Here is a 17,512-nt window from a genome sequence, read left to right on the forward strand (position 1 = left end):
ACGCCTGAAGTATTGACTATCCAAAAGTGTAGCTGGTAAGGTTGGTAGAAACAATTGAGATGTTTAGAGGATTTTTTACTCATTATGATTTGGTTAGTGTTTTTCTCTCGTCAAATCTTGTAGATGAGGGTTTTGGACGCCGCCACGGGACTTTCTTTGATGGAAGAGCTAATCAATAATTCTATAATGGTAAAAAAAATATTGGCAAAATAACAAAAATATTGGTATCCTCGAGGCTTTTTTCATCGAAAATAGATTTAAATTTTCGTTTGTATCTGTTTTTGCCATTGATTCCATCTCAGCCCCATTTTAAGATTAAATAAAGTTGATCATTAACTCGAACAGATTTCCTTATCGCTTCCTTACCAATTGCTTACCTTCCTTGCAAATAATCTCTCTTCGGTTACAGCTATCGTAGCTTACAGTTTGATTTTTGCATATTGCTTTGTTGTCATTGACAACATTGGATCTATAGAAGATAAAATTCTAACTTCTTTATAATTTCATATGAAAGATAAACTTAACAGTGTATAATTTTTGCTTGTTTTAGGATTACAATATATTTTCTTTGTGTCACTCTTTTCGAACAAAAAGTGAATTAGTATTTCTGCAAAGTTTGGATGCCCGTCTAGCCAAACAGAAACTCTACTTTTGTAAACATTATTTTCGTACCAAACAGATAGCCATTTAATGCTTGATCTGCCGATTACGTTATTTAGTTGGGCGCAACACAAAATGTAAATCCTAAACTTGTATAGGCTATTATTGCTTAGCAACAAGTTTTTCGTAAAATTAATTTATGGGAATTTTCGGGTGGAATATTAAGTTTGGTTTTCACACTATTTCAAACTCTGTTGGCAACGTTTTTCACCATATCCTTAGATAATTTTGCAATACACTCTGGTTCAAGAATGCTCTTACAGAATCAATGAAAAAGGGCACAATAAACCAAGGCTAATTCAATAAAACTTACCTTACTTTTGGATTCGCCACACCCAAAATCTCTAAACTCATCGAATAATCCTTCACATCTCTTTTTTTAGCTGTATCACTAACCGTTCGTTCGTTCGATTCTTTAAGTTAGTTTTTATTTTTAGAAAAGGCGTTTTTTTCAAGAGACTGATTATTTTGTTTGCACACCCAGTGATGATCCTGCATATGGTTCTTTTACTTGACGCTTATCGAACTTTTCCCGAAGAAACGCCGCCTAGTATCCTCCTGAAAAGTTTTTCTGCTGCTAAAAGATCTGTGATGTATTCTTTAATGGACAGCTTTGTCTATGGTAACAAAATGTACAACACTTGTATTCAGTTTTACCTGCCAATTTGGATGCTGCATTGGTTAACAGCAGGACAGTGAAATCATAGCCCATTGTAATATCGGATTTAATCAGTTATAATGAGTGGAATTCATCTGCGCTCATTTTCTTTAACTACTCCGTGCTTAGTTTATATCCTTCTATTATTATTTTAGTATTATTCTTTGTTAGTATTGTTACGACTTGGTGGCCAGTCTAAGGTGGGAGCACTGGCCTTTGGAAACGATGATTTGTACTATTTTGGTTAGCATTATTGCTATCGAAAACCTCTGCAAACGACAAAGTTTATGGGGATAAAAGCGAAAAAATATGAGAGAGAATTTATAACTAGTGAACTGGCAAAAATGCAGACATTTCTTTTAAAATCTCGGCTCAGTCTTTTTGAGTGCAAGTGGATTTCAAAATTGCTTAAAAAAGATAGAGAAAACAAAAATATGGGAAATTGGGCGTAACAAAAAAAAAAAAAAAAAATGACGTACCATGGAGAGAAAATAAAATATAATAATAAAATCAATTTAGCGCAAATATATAGAGATCTTAGCCAAAATATCTGCAATTTTCCAATTTTATTCACTGACTAAAAATTCCCTTTTTTTACCTATTATGTTTTGAAAGCGTGGCCTCGGAACTTACTTACTATGAGTAAATGATTAGCCATTGTTCTTGCCCCTCCTACCAAGTTGAGACAATCCTTTTAAATAATTGTTATAATGATTTATTCTTGAAAGTTTCTTGCTGCCTTGGCATGACCTCCTTATGTTGTGACTTTTCCGCCTTTTTTTTACCCTAATCTATCTTGTCAAGTACATCAATTATATTTAAAATTAAGACACACAATAAAACCATTTTAATGAAACATTGGACCTCGGATCAATAAAGCAAGTAGAATTTTCATACCGTTAACATTAATGATACTACTAACAGGGGCGGATCCAGGATTTTTTTAGAGGGGGGAGGGCAAAATATATTGATCCGATAAACTTGCGTTAGGAGCAAGTTTAATTGACGTAAACTTGCGTTAATTAAGTAAATTACACTACTTTAGACTACGCTAGGAGGGGGCGCCCCCCTCGCCCCCTGGATCCGCAACTGACTACTAATACTTGTAAATTTCTAGCAATAAAAACATATCCTGTAATTTAACCTTCTCTTGCAAAATCACTAAATTTGATAAAACTAATCAATCAAACAGGCGAGCAGCCCCATCAGGCAAATTTACATTTACATCAAGTAACTTAAAATATGTGAACCGTTCAGAGGCCGAATAGTTCATAAAATAGACAACCGAGGAAATTCAAAAGAAGTTTTCTCATTGCTACTTTTAATTTTAGTGCCCATCATTCATTTGGCATGTATTAAAATGTCCAGAAGTTGCTGGTGTTAGCTTAGGGGGTTGAGTATGCAAATGTTACGTATATGTATTTTAGTGTGAATTTGGGTCAACTAGGCTCTGAAAAGTGTTTGTTTCTTTGTCCTATGCTGTCAATAGTACCACATGTGGTACATATTGGTTTTGTCTGTACACCCGTACTCTATTCCCAAAATTTCGACAAAATCTGGTACATTTGGCAAAAACCAGTACGATCTCATAATCTTTAGTGTTTTTATTTGTATTCTAACTCTATTATAGTTTTCGTGATTTCAGTGTGGAATTCAGCTTCTTGAATTGCACTAACAAAGTACTTTTCAACTGCAAGCATGGCACTAGACAACTGCGCTGTCCATCAAGCTTGTGTGCATATATTTGTGTTGCAATAAAAATGTTCTATTGTATTCCAAAGTCCGTGATTATCTGCTCAAATGCAAAATCTTTTACCGTTAAAATTTAAACTTCTAATAACTCACGTGTATTTAAGCTTAGAAGGCGTCCTTAGTCAGGAACAAGATAAAACTTTCAGTTTATTCCACTTCGAATTGTAATTGTCAGTTGCTTGCATACCTGTTTTTGAAGGAGTACCTTTTTCTCAGAGGGATTTACGCAGGAAGTTCCCCCAGGAAGGTTATTAAAAATAAAAGTTAAGCGCCGAAAAAAATTACCCGAGGTACTCGGTTCTTGGTGCGCCCCCCTTAACATAATCATAACAGGGAAATTCGCCTCTAGTAAACTTTCCCCTGTAGAGTCTACCCCAAGAAAAACTTATCGGAACAAATGTTGTTCCCAGGATTTGCTAAAATTGCACCGAAAAAAACTGGCCCCAAGAAGGCACACTCAACTAGCTCCAAAGGAAAACTTAGTCCCTACAAATTTCGCTCAAAAGTGTATGCTCTACCCCCTTCCCTGTGGATATATTCATTTTGAGATCCCTCGAATGAGCCCCTTCCCTCAAGTTTGTTCGAAAACCGGTCCCATATAAACTGGCTGAGGAAAAAATACATGAAAGATAAATCCCCTTTTATTAAGTCAACCCTGTCGTGTTGACTCTGAAAGGCTCAATGTATATTACCATCCTTTTGTCGTCTTATGGCATTAACCCTTCAGTTTTGGACAAATTCGCGCTGACACTTCAGGAAATTCATTCAAACCCAATCTTATCTTAAATTCATTAGCATATGCTTATTTCAGAATACTTGACCAGTGGATGGAGATGTTTAGAGGACTTTAAAGAGCACAAAAGCTCACTTTCAGAAAATATTCGATAAACTCTTTGCTCTTATGCATCACTGGCGATGCTTTGACAAATAACTTGCCATATTTAATTTGGGGAATTGCGCTAAGAAAATATGTACACAATTTATGTAGCATTTATTAAATGGGAATTTCAGTAAAATCTTAAGCTAGAACAAAACTATAGAATTAAAATAGCAGTGTAATTTTGTACTGTCATACTTCGAAAGGCAAGAATAACTTCCAACAAAGAATGGTAAGTAGGTAAAAAGATAATAGCGCTCAACTATATTCCCTGATGAAATCGGTCTGGAATTCTCTAAACTTCTCCAGCATCATTTTCAGTTTCTCGGGCTGAGGAAGAATAGTAGTCCTGAAATTAAAAGATTAAGTCAAACATAAATTTTGGCCGAGTACTAAGGTTTACAATTGTGGAAACTCCCTACATTTACTAGGACCCTATCCCTCTATTTTGTAATACAACCAGCTATGTTTTTTTTTTTTTTTACTGGAACTGGTCGCTAGGCCTTCAACAGACCGGCAATTTAACGTCGTAGGCGAAAAAAAAACTGGAGAGGAAGTATTCTCGGCATTTATGTTGGAGTAGATGACTTACAGCATGCTGATTTAGGTGATATACAAAATGATTGGAAGTGTTTTAATTAGTTTATTAATAAAAAAGGGCTTTAACTTCTTAAGAAGTTGCCTAAAGCTGGAAATAAGTAAAACCAAAATCTAAAAAATAGAATGAGGTTATCCAATAGATAATCCATAACAAAAATTAATACAGTTATATTGCATTAAATGAAGGAAGTAATATCCGTAATACATAACATAAAATTTGAATTATTAATTCAGCGTTAATTTGAATTATCGACTCGGTGGAAGTGACGAAAGACTTGAGAGTCAGGGCTACTTAGAGTAAAGCCAAGACAGATGGTCACTGTGAGAGGCAAAGCTGGCATCACTTTTTCAGAGTTGTATAAAAATGATTTATTTCACTTTTTTATGATAGTCTATCATTCATTTTAGGACAGAACTAAGGAAGATAGGCATACAGTAAGGGTAATTCAAACAGTCTATCAGTTTTATGCGCCATGTTCACAGGACTTGCAGGCAAGTGGGCGACTGAGATTGATCATATTATATGAGTACACATGTTAGTACAACTCTAAACTTGCCGCACAGTTTAACTACCTGGAACTGACACACTGGTGAATACTCCTCCTCCATCCCAAAGCCCTCATTGGTACTGCTTGGTCACCTGCGAAGTAAACCTAAATGCTGTAACTTCTTTTTCATGAATTCTTACCGCAGATTACATAAAAAAAACAAGTTTTTTCAACTGAAAGTAAGCCGCAACATTAAAACTCAAAACTAACACAAATCTTTCTGTATGGGAAGGGGTTGCCCCCCTCCTCAATACCTTACTCTTCACGCTAAAGTTTTTAGCACTTTAAGAGAATCTTTATATTCTATTAAACGGACCTTGTATTTCAGGAGTCGTTCTTAAAAAAATGGGACAAACAGTCAAACTTTAGCGTAGAGAGCAAGCTATTGAGGAGGGGGCGACCCCTTCATATACGGAGCAATTTCTGTTCGTTTTTGAGTTGAAATGTTTCTCCTTACTTCCAGTTAAAAAAAAACTTGTTTTTTTATGTAATTGCTGATCATTTTTCAAATAGTGCCGGAAAATCTGGCTCATCCTCCATGAAAAATTCCCTCCCCTCATGGGGTACTCTTCCGTGGAAATTTCCTCCAGCTTAAAACACCTCCCCACCCCCGGAAAATTACCTCCGGGCAAACTATCCTCGCTGAAATCCCCCCCCCCCATCTTCCCTAAAATTTCTTGCGGACGATTCAGCCTGAAAAATTCTCCTTAGCATAATTTCATTTGGAAAAGACTTTAACCTCTATCGTTTTCCCGATCACTCCGGAAATCCCCTGTCTTCCGTGAAATTTTTTCCGGAAATTTTTCCGGAAATCCAAAACCGCTGACAATTTTCCCCAGAACATCTCAACATGCAAAATTGAGTTGGTAAAGACAAAGTAAAACAAATACAACGAAATTCGTACAGGAATTCTGTAAAATTCCCCAAGTGTAAAATGTTTCCACCCCAGGAAATTTCCCTCAACACGGAAAATTCTCCCCATCGAAACCCACCCAAGCAAAAAATCCCCCCTCCCTCAAAAAATGTCTGTATACTTCCCAATAACAAAAACTATACGTAAACAATGGGCAACTTTTATAATTTGCCCATTAAGGCATAGTTTTGGGACTTATCATCTATGCTGAATAAAATGGCGCTTGAAACCTCTTCAGTAGAGCTCTCTGATACGCTGAAAAAGGAGGTTGAAAAGGAGTTCTTAAAAAGGAGCTTGAATCGTCTTCAGTAGGGTTCTCTGATACGCTGAACCTGATTGTGTGATTTCCATTAAGATTATTTGAGGTTTAGGGGGTGTGTCCCCCTTTTTCGAAATCAGACAAATTTTCTCAGTCTCGTAACCTTTGATAGGTAACGCTAAACTCAATGTATCTTATATATTTAGAGTCAATATAATAAGCTGATTCTTTTGATATATCTATTGATGTCAAAATTAGAGTTTCCGTTACTATTGAGCCGTGTTGCTCCTTACTTACAGTTCGTTACCACGAACTATTTGAAAATTACTGTTTCAAATAGGAAAGGCAATATGATGGGCAATATCTATTGAATTAAAATTCAGCTATCCCAATGGTTTATCTTTTGTTTATAACATAACCGCTTCATTAAAAAGAAAAAAAAATTAAAAGAAACGAGCCTCTCCCTCAATATTTATTTTTCTTAACTTTTCCACTTTTTCAAAAAGAATTTTACTATCAGTTTAGTACATAAAACATTTAACCAATCTAATAAAGCCAATTTAGATTTACAGAAATATGTGGATACAGTAAAAACCTACTCTTCTTAATAGATATTCTAATAAAAACATAGATCTCATACAGATGTTTATGCTTTGTTACTGTTATTTTTGTTATATATTGTCAGTTTTATTTTAATCCTCGTGATATCAGTTCAAACAAACTGCATCGCTTACTAAATTTTAACCGCAAATAAACCCTGGCAAAAAGAAAATAAGAAAATTACCAAGAAAGGAAAGGAGTTAAAAGAATTAAAATGAATGACGAAAACAAGTAAAACAGTTTTGAGAAATCAAAATAGTCAACTAGAAAAGTGCATCTTTACCTAAAGTGGTAAGTACCAGGTCGCTGTCCGAATCCGGATCCAGGTACGACACAGATGCCCGTTTTTTCTAATAGCTGAAAAGCGTAAAAGACATCAGGTGCTTGGCCCAGTGACTTTGCTTTCTCAATAGCTTTTTCTGGCAGCATAATCTGAAAGTAGATTTATAAATATGTACAGCAGCATAAACAAAATGATTTTTATAGTAGGATCGATTTACTTATCGATCCTCCTCATATCGGCGATTTACTAGTATTCTTCCATTTGCGAGAGAATCTCAAGCATCATCAATCTCCACCGGCTCTGCTGTCTTGGATACGCTTTAGGTCACCCTGACGATTGCCTCATTATATAAATACTGCTTGCTGAACCCTTACCAACATGGGGCAACATACACGGAGGACAGTTAAATAATTGGTGCACTACTTAAGCGAGATCTAGAGCCAGCTGGAGGTTTCCGCAAATTTGGCCACACTCAGGAAAAGTGCCGGCTGAAGAGTTGGCACAAGACCGGTCATCGTCGGAGACCCTCATTCAGTTGCACGGAGAGATGGAAACCCATGTACTGTTTTACTATGGAAAGTTTAAACGTCAAAGAAAATTTTTCCAAGTACGTTTTTCAGTCTTTTATTGGGGACGGGGTCTTATGAACCATCAGTATATTCATAGAGAAAAATTGTTCTCCTTTTTCACTAGGAAAACTACGAATTAGCAAGAGTTTATTATAAATATAGACATGCGCTATTTAGTCAACAGGAAAATTATTTTCATGCCCTTATATGATGCATTAGGTGCAATTAATACCTGCCTTAGCTACCATGCTATACCTTAACTTGTGTTTAATCAAACTTTTGAAGGGGAGAATCTTTTATTATTAAACAAGTACAGATTCTTGGTGTCTACTAAACAAAAAAAGAAGCTTGCAGGATTGTTTTTAGTAACATAAGAAATTGGAGGGCATCTATTGTGATATTTGTGCCTTGATGCGACACCCCAGTCCCATATGGCTTCGGATCAAATTTTCAAGACCAACATCATAATCAGAACGGTTAACAATTCCAGAAGGCCTGCCTCAGGGGGCAACGTGATACGTATAACCCCAGGACAAGTGTGACAAATGATAAAAATAGCCTATTTAAATACAGTTTTCATTGATACATTTAAGCAGAAAGATATATGCTAAGCATGTTTGAATAAAAAATCTTGAAGAAAAAACAGGTGTTGAACATCTGTTGACAGATAATCATTCAGGCATCATTAAGAAAGTGATCCTAAAAGATTTAGTATTATTCAATAACGCAACCCACTGCATTAATTATATTGAGTAGAGGATGAATGAAGTCATCTATTTTAAAAATCTTGTAATATATTTATCATTCAATATTGTTACAGAACTATTATTACGTGAACACGATTAACAATCGATTTTATCTTAAGCTCAATATTTGCAGCAGCATTTGCATGCAATTCACAAGTCTCATGGGAATCGCACGAATTCCAAGGAACGGTTTTCCAAGGAACTCTTGCGGCAATGGCAGATACTTGCTCCTTTAAACAACCCCTAAGCTACAAGGTGTTAAGACAGAGCTTCTAGCATTTCCGCTCAACTGTATCACGTCAAACTAACCATCTAATCAGAGAATATTCATTCGAAAATTCACGATAACGATGATAAGACGGGGAGGAGATCTATCTTGCATACACATAAAATTTTCAATATCCTACCAGACATTGATGACTTTCCAAGTTTCATCTTTGAACACTGTGAGGTACCTTCCGGCATTCGTGGTATCGTAAAAAAAAAAAAACGCTCTCCAGTCCTAATTGAAGTCATTTTGCAATATAATATTCTCTTAGGATGGTTCTGGAATTTTCCTGAGATAACACGGGGATCTTCATCTGCCTAGTATTGACAGTCGTGACGGTTCGTAAAGCTACTAACCCAAAATGATCTCCCCAAACTCCATATGAATTTTGCAGTCTTCGTTACAGAGTGCTTGAGAGCAGTGCGACTTCCAAGATCCCTATTTAAACTCCTTATTAAACACACTTTATACAGTATGGTCTTTTTTAAAATGTCAAATCGCTTTCCTCTTCTTAATTTATTGGCCTGTTTTTTTTTGTTTTTTTTTTTTACTTAAATGCGAATTCGGCCCATCTGGGCTTGTAATACAGTTTTTCGATGTAAATATCTTAAATGAACGCAAATAGTTTTCAAAATTTTGAACATCTTGGTAGGATCAAGTCTTGGTAGATCTCTCTTGGTCTGTCAATTGAAGTACAGTGAGATCATCCCATTTAAGAAAACTGGTAAGTTATCAAACAATGTAAAAGCCTTCCCCAAGAAAGATTGATTATACGAATGCACACATTTCACGCCTTATGCTCCAGACTAAATGCTAATTTTAAGGACTATGTACGTTATTCAACGATGCATCATTACTGACATAACTCTATCCATTTTAAAAACTACGCTGTAAGAGCCCAAACTTCTGGTGAGTCATACAAAACCCTTTCAATCAACTCTTGAAATTTCGACATGACACCTACGACGGCAGTAATCTAAAAATTTATACTTTAGCCTCCATCTGTAAAAATTTCCAATAAAACCACTGACAAAGTTGAGAGCGGAAAAACTTCTGTAAACTTAATCGTATCAAATATCATACTATTTAGAAGCTAGTAGATAGGAATGCTTAGCAAAAAACTTGATCAAGCGATGATCCTCCCATCTCTTACAAATGAGAACCTACAAAAATAGAATCGACTAGCAAACAATAATTTTAATAAATTTATAGGCAATAATTTTAAGAATAATCTATGAAGCCCTAGAAACCAAAGAGACTACTAATTTCCCCTTGACCCCCCCCCCCCGAAAAAAAAAATCTATTTGCCGTATTTCTCTTCGTTTTTCCCTTTAGCAGCTAATAAATCAGCTTACTGATCTTACACCAGTATTACAAGGAGCAAATAGAAGTTCATGACAGGTTTAAATAAATTGCTCCAATAAAAAGAATTTTACCTGAGGAAAGGCATACATCGCTCCTTGGACGGTATTGCACTTCATTTTCGGTATACTATTGAACGTTTCTGCAACCATTGTTGCTCTTTGACTCAGGGATTCAAGCACAGCCTTCTTTTGAGACATAAATAGGTCATACGAAGGCTCACCAGGTACTGGTGGATTCACTATTACGTCCATGACCGTCTAAAAAATGAAAAAAAAACTGGTACACACCGATATATATAAAAAAAAAACTATATTATTCAATCTACTTCATTATCACTGCATTATGTATTATCAGTTACCCACTTCAATTAATCCCAATTTATCCCTATAGTTACCTTTTCCCCTCCAATTTATTATCCACCCAATCATGGGCACCGGCAAGGGGGGCATGCCCCCACCCCCTAGACATTTCGGACTATAAAGTAATTATGAGGAAACCAAAGGAAAAAGAGCAGAATAGGGAAAAAACATGGAAAAATGTGTGTTGCCCCATTGTTGGCTGCCTGCCAAAGGATTTTGACATTTAAGAAGGAAATTTTTTGTAATTTATTACTTTTATCATTTTTTTATACTTTTACTTTGACATATTTTTTTTATTGCCTTTAGAAAAATGTTTGTCTCTAAGCTTCATTAAATAAAAAAATCAAGTTTTTTCATATAGAAGTAAGGAACAACACTAAAACTTAAAACGGATATAAAATATTACACGAATTAGGGGTGTTACCCCCTGTTCAATACCTCGATCTTTACGCTACAGATATTTGGCACTTTAAAAAAAGTTACTTAATGTTCTAATTAAACTACCTTTGTGTTTCAGGAGTTGTTTTTAAAGAATTGGGACACAATTTAAGCTTTAGCGTAAAGAGCGATGTGGTGAAGAGGGGGGGAACTCCCCTCATATACGTTATAACTTTTGGTCGTTTTAAGTTTTAAATGTTGCTCCTTACTTTCAGTTGACAACTTTTTTATTTAATTTCTGATCGTTTTTAAATAACGCCAGGATACCTGGCTCCTCCTCCACGGAAAAATCCCCCTTCCCATACAAATGTCCTCTGGGCAATTCATTCCTCGCGAAAATTTACCCCGGACAATTACCCGTAACATTTCCGCATCTAAAATTGAATCGTAAAGAAAAAGCAAGACATATAAAGAAATTTAGTTTAGGAATTCTGGAGAATTCACCCAGTGTAAAAGTTTCCCTGAAAATTTCACCCCCTGGAAACTCCCCTCTCCAAGAAAAATTCTCCCCGTGCAAAATCCTTCCAGCAGAAAATCTGTCCTCCCCTCCTTATTCGAAAAATGTATGCATACTTCCCAATAACAAATAAAACAATAGGTAAATTTTATAACTTAAAAACCTTTCCCCAGGGGCTGTAGGGGGTCATTTTTATCTCTAAAGGCATATTTATTGGGCCTTTCAACTATACTGAAGAAAAAAGCTATCTCAAAATTTTGATCCGACGATTTTGGGAGTGGCGTGGGAGGGGGCCTAGTTTCACTCCAATTTTTTTGGTCACTTAAAGAGGGTACTAGAACTTTTCATTTCCATTAGAATCAACCCTCGCTCGAGGTTTTAGGCCCACTGTATCGATAAGCGATCACCAATGAAAAAAACAACAACAAAGAAACAAATAAACACGCATCCGTGATCTTTCTTCTGGCAAAAAATACAAAATTCCACATTTTTGCTGATATGAGCTTGAAACCTCTACAGTAGGGTTTCTTGATACGCTGAATCCGATGGTGTGTTTCTCATTAAAATTTTATCACTTCGATGGGGTTTTTCTCCCTTTTTTCGAAAATCAGACAAATTTTCTCAGGCTTGTAGCTTTTGATGGATAAAACTAAACTTAATGAAACTTTGGAATCATTTGAAAATTGGAATATTTGGAATCAGCATTATAAGCTAATTCTTTTATATATCTAATGGTATAAAAAATTAGAGTTTTTTAGAGTTTCGGTTGCTATTAACCCGTGTCGTTCCTTACTTACAGTTCTTTACCACGAACTGTTTGATTACCACTCAAATCCAAACAGAGATCATTGAAATATTGATCGTTTTTTCTGTGTTACCAAAAGTATTTTGTTCATAAAACTTTACAGTTTCACGAAATGTAAATAAATAAATAGAAAAGGTTTTTTCAACTAAAGTAAGGAGCAAGTTTAAAACTTAAAACAAATATAAATTGTTCTGTATATAAGGGGGACTGCCCCCTTTTCAACACCTTGCTCATTAAACAAAAGTTTTTTAGTGCTTTGAAAAATCTTGTTTTTCCAATCGCAAAATTTCTTTTAAATTTGAAAAAAGCCAAACTTCACATTAAAGAGTATAGAGCTGGGGAAGTTACGGTGTCTGGGGTTTACCCCCCCCCCCCCCCTTCCCAGAAAATACCCCTCGTGGAAAATAAGGCTTTTCAAATTTCAGAATTTCGTTTGAGTTTTGTTTTTTAATTTCCGCAGGGGGAAGGAATTTTGGTACTTGTGTATTATGCGCCACTCACTCAAGTTTACGGTGTGTAAAATTAGAGAACACGCCGGTTTTTTTTTTAATTTCTTAGTTACTTTAGAAATAAATTTGGGCTATAGATTTGCACATTAGGGAGGGGGGAGTAAAGGATAGCGAGTCCGCTTGCAAAATGTGTTTGGTACAATTATTCTGCAAATTAGATAGATAGATATATAAGTGTATTTTAAAGCCAAATATACGGCCATGAACATGGTAAAATAACATAAATGAAAGGCAAAAATAACATTAACTTTGATCAGCGATCATCATAAAACACTTAAATGAAACACTACATTAACCTGAAAATATTAATTAATAACTGGAGAAACGTTAATTGAAAAAAAAAACACATAAAACTTGCAAAAAAATATTAAATTAAACATTACATTTACTTTATACTGGATTTTTTTTTTTTTTTTTTTTTTTTCAAAATTTCCAGATACCTCGCTATACTTCTGTAATTTTTTAGTGGCCATATACCTAGAAAGAAATGTTTTCTGACTTCAAACTGACCCCCCCCCCCTCCCCTTATGTGCAATTATATAGCCCAAATTACATATTTCCCATATATTCTGTCACTTGCCTCTGTCTTATCTCGCGCTAAGCTGAAAAAAAACTAACGAAGAAACCGGTTTGTTCTCAAATTTTACACAGCGTAAACTTAAGTGAGTGGCAAATAGTACACAAGTACCAAAATTCCTTCCCCCTACGAAAATTAAAAAATAAAACTCAAATAAAATTCTCAAATTTGGGAAGCCTTATTTTCCACGGGGGGGGGGGGGTATTTTACGGGGAGGTAACGCCTAGAACCGAAGGAGACAGCTCCCTTCATATAAAGAGTAATCTGTTCAAATAGGTTTCAAATTTGCTCCTTGCTTTCATTTGAAAAGCTCTTTTTTTATTTAATTTTTGATTGTTTTCCAAATCATACCCAGGCCTAACTAACATATAATGTGAGGTACCTGTCCTTTAAATCCCTGGTTAATTGCTTTTAAAATGTGCAAATCAATACTTGTACGATAATTAGTACCATCCTGCGTTTAAATTTGCAATATCAGTTTTGGATAAGATTTGAATATACTTAAAAATTGGCGTTGAATAGCAATTCTGGTAAAAAGTCCTTGTTAATATTATTACTAAAGAATTTCAGTTGGATGAAAAGGAGTATTATTGCTTTTATGGATTGAAATTCTGCGAGACCTTTGATCTTCTACATAACTAAAGCCATCACAACCTCGACAATAGGATTTTCTTATCGATAAATACATTATATATATTTGTTAGAATACATTATAGTACTTAATATAAATAGAAAAAGAAAATAACACCATTTAAAATTGCTGAAAACTAAGTTCCTAGCAGTATTTGCCATCCCAAAGAAATTTCCTGGCGGGGCTGATGATGACCTGCCTTGCATTTTTCCCCTCTGTGCTGGTAGATATGGGAATGTAACATTTTAGCTGAATAGAGAAACGATTTAATTAATTCCTGCTCCCACCTACCTCTTTCAACATTTATCTGAAGCCTCATGAAGAGTAAGCAGTTTGTCCATTAAAATATACTTTTCTAGGAACCCCCCACCCCACCTAAACAATGACTCACCCCCCCTCATTATATCTGATACGCAATTATAGATCGCCAAACATAGTCCAATTTTATTACAAACAAAATAAACCATCTTGATTGAATCCAGTACTGCCACCGTGTGGCATTACTTCTTTTACAACTGGAAATCCTAAAATATAGTTATTCATACTTTTAAATCAATTAACATTTCGGAATTTTAAATTGATTGCAAATTCATCATCTTCAGGGTAAAGTCATAGTTTTGGTGCCCTAAAATAGCAACATAACAAGAATTTTTACTGTCCCAGTCAATATGACCACTTAAAAGAGAACTCATTTGACATTTCAAGGACCTCCATCTGAAACATTCTGAACCCTCGACTGGATGTAATAACCCCGGTGAAAAACAAAACAAATGAACGTGCACTTGCAATATCTCTTCGGAAAAAAAGCGAAATTCCACATTTTGCAAATTGGAGCTTGAAACCTCTACGGTAGGGTTCTCTGGTATGATGTACCTAATAAAGGGATTTTCAATAAGATTGCTTGCTTTTATTAAGGGGGGGGGGTGTTTCCCTTTTTTCAAAAATCAGGAAAATTTTCTCAGATTTTTGGTTTTGGGTGGTTAACAATAAACTGAAAGAGCTTTATATATTTAGAGGCAGCATAAAAAGCCGATACTGCCGCTGTAGCAATTGTCATGAGAATTCCATTTTTAGTTTTGGTGAATATTCGTCCAAGTCACTTTTTACTTCCATTTTTTTTTTATCACAAATTATTTGATAAGATTCTCTTGTGATGAAAGTTTTTCTTGAACCTGTTCATTTTATTGAGTTGAATAGGACACCAAAAAAACAGAGGGTTAATTTGGCTGCTGGATAGTAAGTTTAATTTTTGTTTTTCATTCGCTATTCTGTTTTTTTCTAATGTCTGAATATATAAGGGATTTAAGTTCGAGGGAGGGAGAATTGTCCTGTTATGAAAGAGGCACATTTTACATGGCCGTTATAAAATCAAAACGTGAAGGCAGGATGATTTTTGAGTATATCTACTCCTTCTGTAAACTATTCTAAGGCGTAGGAAAGTGTATAAAAGACAAGTCTACATCTGTTATAATCTACAGAAGCAATAAATCTTTCTGTAATTTTGGTTTGAGTTTGATTTCCTTTTAAGATTAAATTCATAATAATTAAATATATGCCAGGAATCTCTTTGCCAGGAATCCTTGTCGTTTAAAATTTGCGTTCGCCCCCCCCCCCCCTGTAAAATTTTCTGCCGGCGTCCTTGTACCCAATAACCCAGCAAAATCTATTTGACCAACAGCTAAAAATTTGCAAGGTCTTGTTAATAACGAAGTCGTAGATTAACAAACATAAAACGAAATAAGAAAACAAAAACATACTTCAAAGAAAAAGAAACATTTGTTCCAATATTTTAGGAGGTACAAATAACTCAAATTGTTCAAAACCAAAATTATTGCTAAAAACTATCTGGAAGGGTTGAGGATTTTGCAAGATTTCTTTCAACTTTTTTGATAAAAATACAAAATAGTGTTTTTCAGAATCTAGGGGGCTAAAACCTCCCCCTGAATTGGCGCCCAAGGCAAAAGCATCCACAACTATGTTTTAATTTAACTCTTAAGTTTTTAAAATTATTTAACTTTAATTAAGTTGTAAGCAATCGAACAGCAGTCATTGTCATTCACGTTTTACAATTGATTTATAGTCTCCAGTCTTCCCTGATGTATCTAAACTTGTACGCAAGTTCAAATCCAGTGAACATATTTAAGAGTCAAGTTACTTCCCTCTTTCTAAGCTCTTTCTTACTAGGAAACAGCTTACTAGTTTCTTGCTAGGAAGTTTCTTACTTCCCCGAACTAAAGTGTATACAGTCTTTTCTAATAAGTAATTCTTATTTCTAGTCATGGTATAAGAGCTAACAACTATGCAGATTATAATCAACTATATTCCAGGAAAAAATAACAATAAAATCAACTTTTAAACTTGTTATTTGTGATCAGGGTTCTATTTTTCATTTCTTGAATATAATGAGGCTAATACCTACTTAAAATTGTAAGCTGAATTTATTGTTGTAAATTTACAAAATAAATAGATAGTTTAGTGTCCTGAAACTTCTACTTTATTTAAACGAAACAAAATTAATAAACGAAAACATCTGAAGCTTACACACGTTTCAAATAAACAAAACCTAAGCAATATTCGTTGCATCCGAAGGCCCACAACAGCCTGACCTTCTAGGATGGAAGGAGAATCAAGAGGATATTCCAAAGGATATATGATGATAAAAACGCATTTTGAGACCCCATCTGTCCAGGAGGAGGTGTCCTTAAGAAACATCTTGGGAACTAAAACTAGCTCCATGTCCAAGTATTGCTATGTCAGACATAACAGTTGTCGTTATATGATATGCGTATAAGCCTTGATTATTTCATTGCACTCTAATTTTCCCTGCATTAGAATAGGGGAAGTTGTTTTTCATTTTTTACTCCCCATAAAATTCTTTTTAATAATTATAAACCTTTTAAAATACCATAGCCAACTTGAGATTGTTCTCACATTTAGGGGTAGGTACTAGCAATACTAGCGAAGAAAAAGAATAATAAATACCTGTCCAATAACAGTAGGACAAAGCTTGGCGGATATGGACTTCTCCAAAACAGCTCGAACCTTTGGGTCTAGATTAATGACTTCCGCATATCCACCACGCAAACCACATTCGCCCATATAGCCTTAAATACATACGACAATGAAGACTGATACAAAGAACATGATATACTTGAAGAGTCAGAACCTTGGAGATTCAAAATGGCTCATAAACAAGATTAAAACATGAAAAGCATTATACCAAAAGCGTTATACCGGTACTTGATTGGATTCAAACATTAAGAATAAAGGTAATAAGCTAATGAACTCTTCATTGCATGATTTTTATTATTTTTACTTCTTGTTAGGTAAGCACAAATGTATTCTTCTTTGTAAGACACTGATGTGTTTCTGGTTCAGACATAAAAGAAACCAAAACAGCAAATAATTCAATGTTAGTTAAAAATTGAACAGGTAAAAAAATGAACTGAAAAATTAAAATTATATGGCTTCATATGGAAAAACCGACCACTCATCCATTTCTGGTTTACAATTACTCATTTTCGCTTTGCAGTTTTATATCTGTCAAATTAGAAAAAAATATATTTGACAATTGCTAACCTGACTACAAAGAGTGTTAAAACTAATATACTATTGCAAATGAATTAAAGCGCAAACTA

The 17,512-nt window shown here is 34.9% G+C and overlaps 2 protein-coding genes across 4 annotated transcripts in view; one reads left to right on the forward strand and one right to left on the reverse strand.

Annotated features, from left to right (window-relative positions):
• The window catches only part of LOC148952132 (GPI-anchor transamidase component GPAA1-like), an 88,994-nt gene extending 85,087 nt beyond the window's left edge, over positions 1-3,907 (forward strand). For all 3 annotated transcript variants that reach the window (XM_089089574.1, XM_089089572.1, XM_089089573.1), the window contains exon 12: positions 1,098-3,907. In XM_089089574.1, the coding sequence (XP_088945700.1) occupies positions 1,098-1,359 (262 nt within the window). In that variant the 3' untranslated portion in view covers positions 1,360-3,907. The remainder of the gene's footprint in view (positions 1-1,097) is intronic.
• A 137-nt stretch (positions 3,908-4,044) lies between these two features.
• LOC148952133 (alanine aminotransferase 1) overlaps positions 4,045-17,512 on the reverse strand; it is a 68,508-nt gene continuing 55,040 nt past the window's right edge. Inside the window, exons 8-11 of the mRNA XM_089089577.1 lie at positions 16,857-16,978; positions 10,170-10,355; positions 7,151-7,299; positions 4,045-4,296 (exon numbers count right to left, since the gene is read on the reverse strand). Of these exons, the coding sequence (XP_088945703.1) occupies positions 4,206-4,296; positions 7,151-7,299; positions 10,170-10,355; positions 16,857-16,978 (548 nt within the window). The 3' untranslated portion in view covers positions 4,045-4,205. The remainder of the gene's footprint in view (positions 4,297-7,150; positions 7,300-10,169; positions 10,356-16,856; positions 16,979-17,512) is intronic.

The sequence above is a fragment of the Artemia sp. Qi Xiang Cuo genome, chromosome 5 (genome assembly GCF_049724085.1).
Source record: "Artemia sp. Qi Xiang Cuo chromosome 5, ASM4972408v1, whole genome shotgun sequence".
Classification (NCBI taxonomy): domain Eukaryota; kingdom Metazoa; phylum Arthropoda; class Branchiopoda; order Anostraca; family Artemiidae; genus Artemia; species Artemia sp. Qi Xiang Cuo.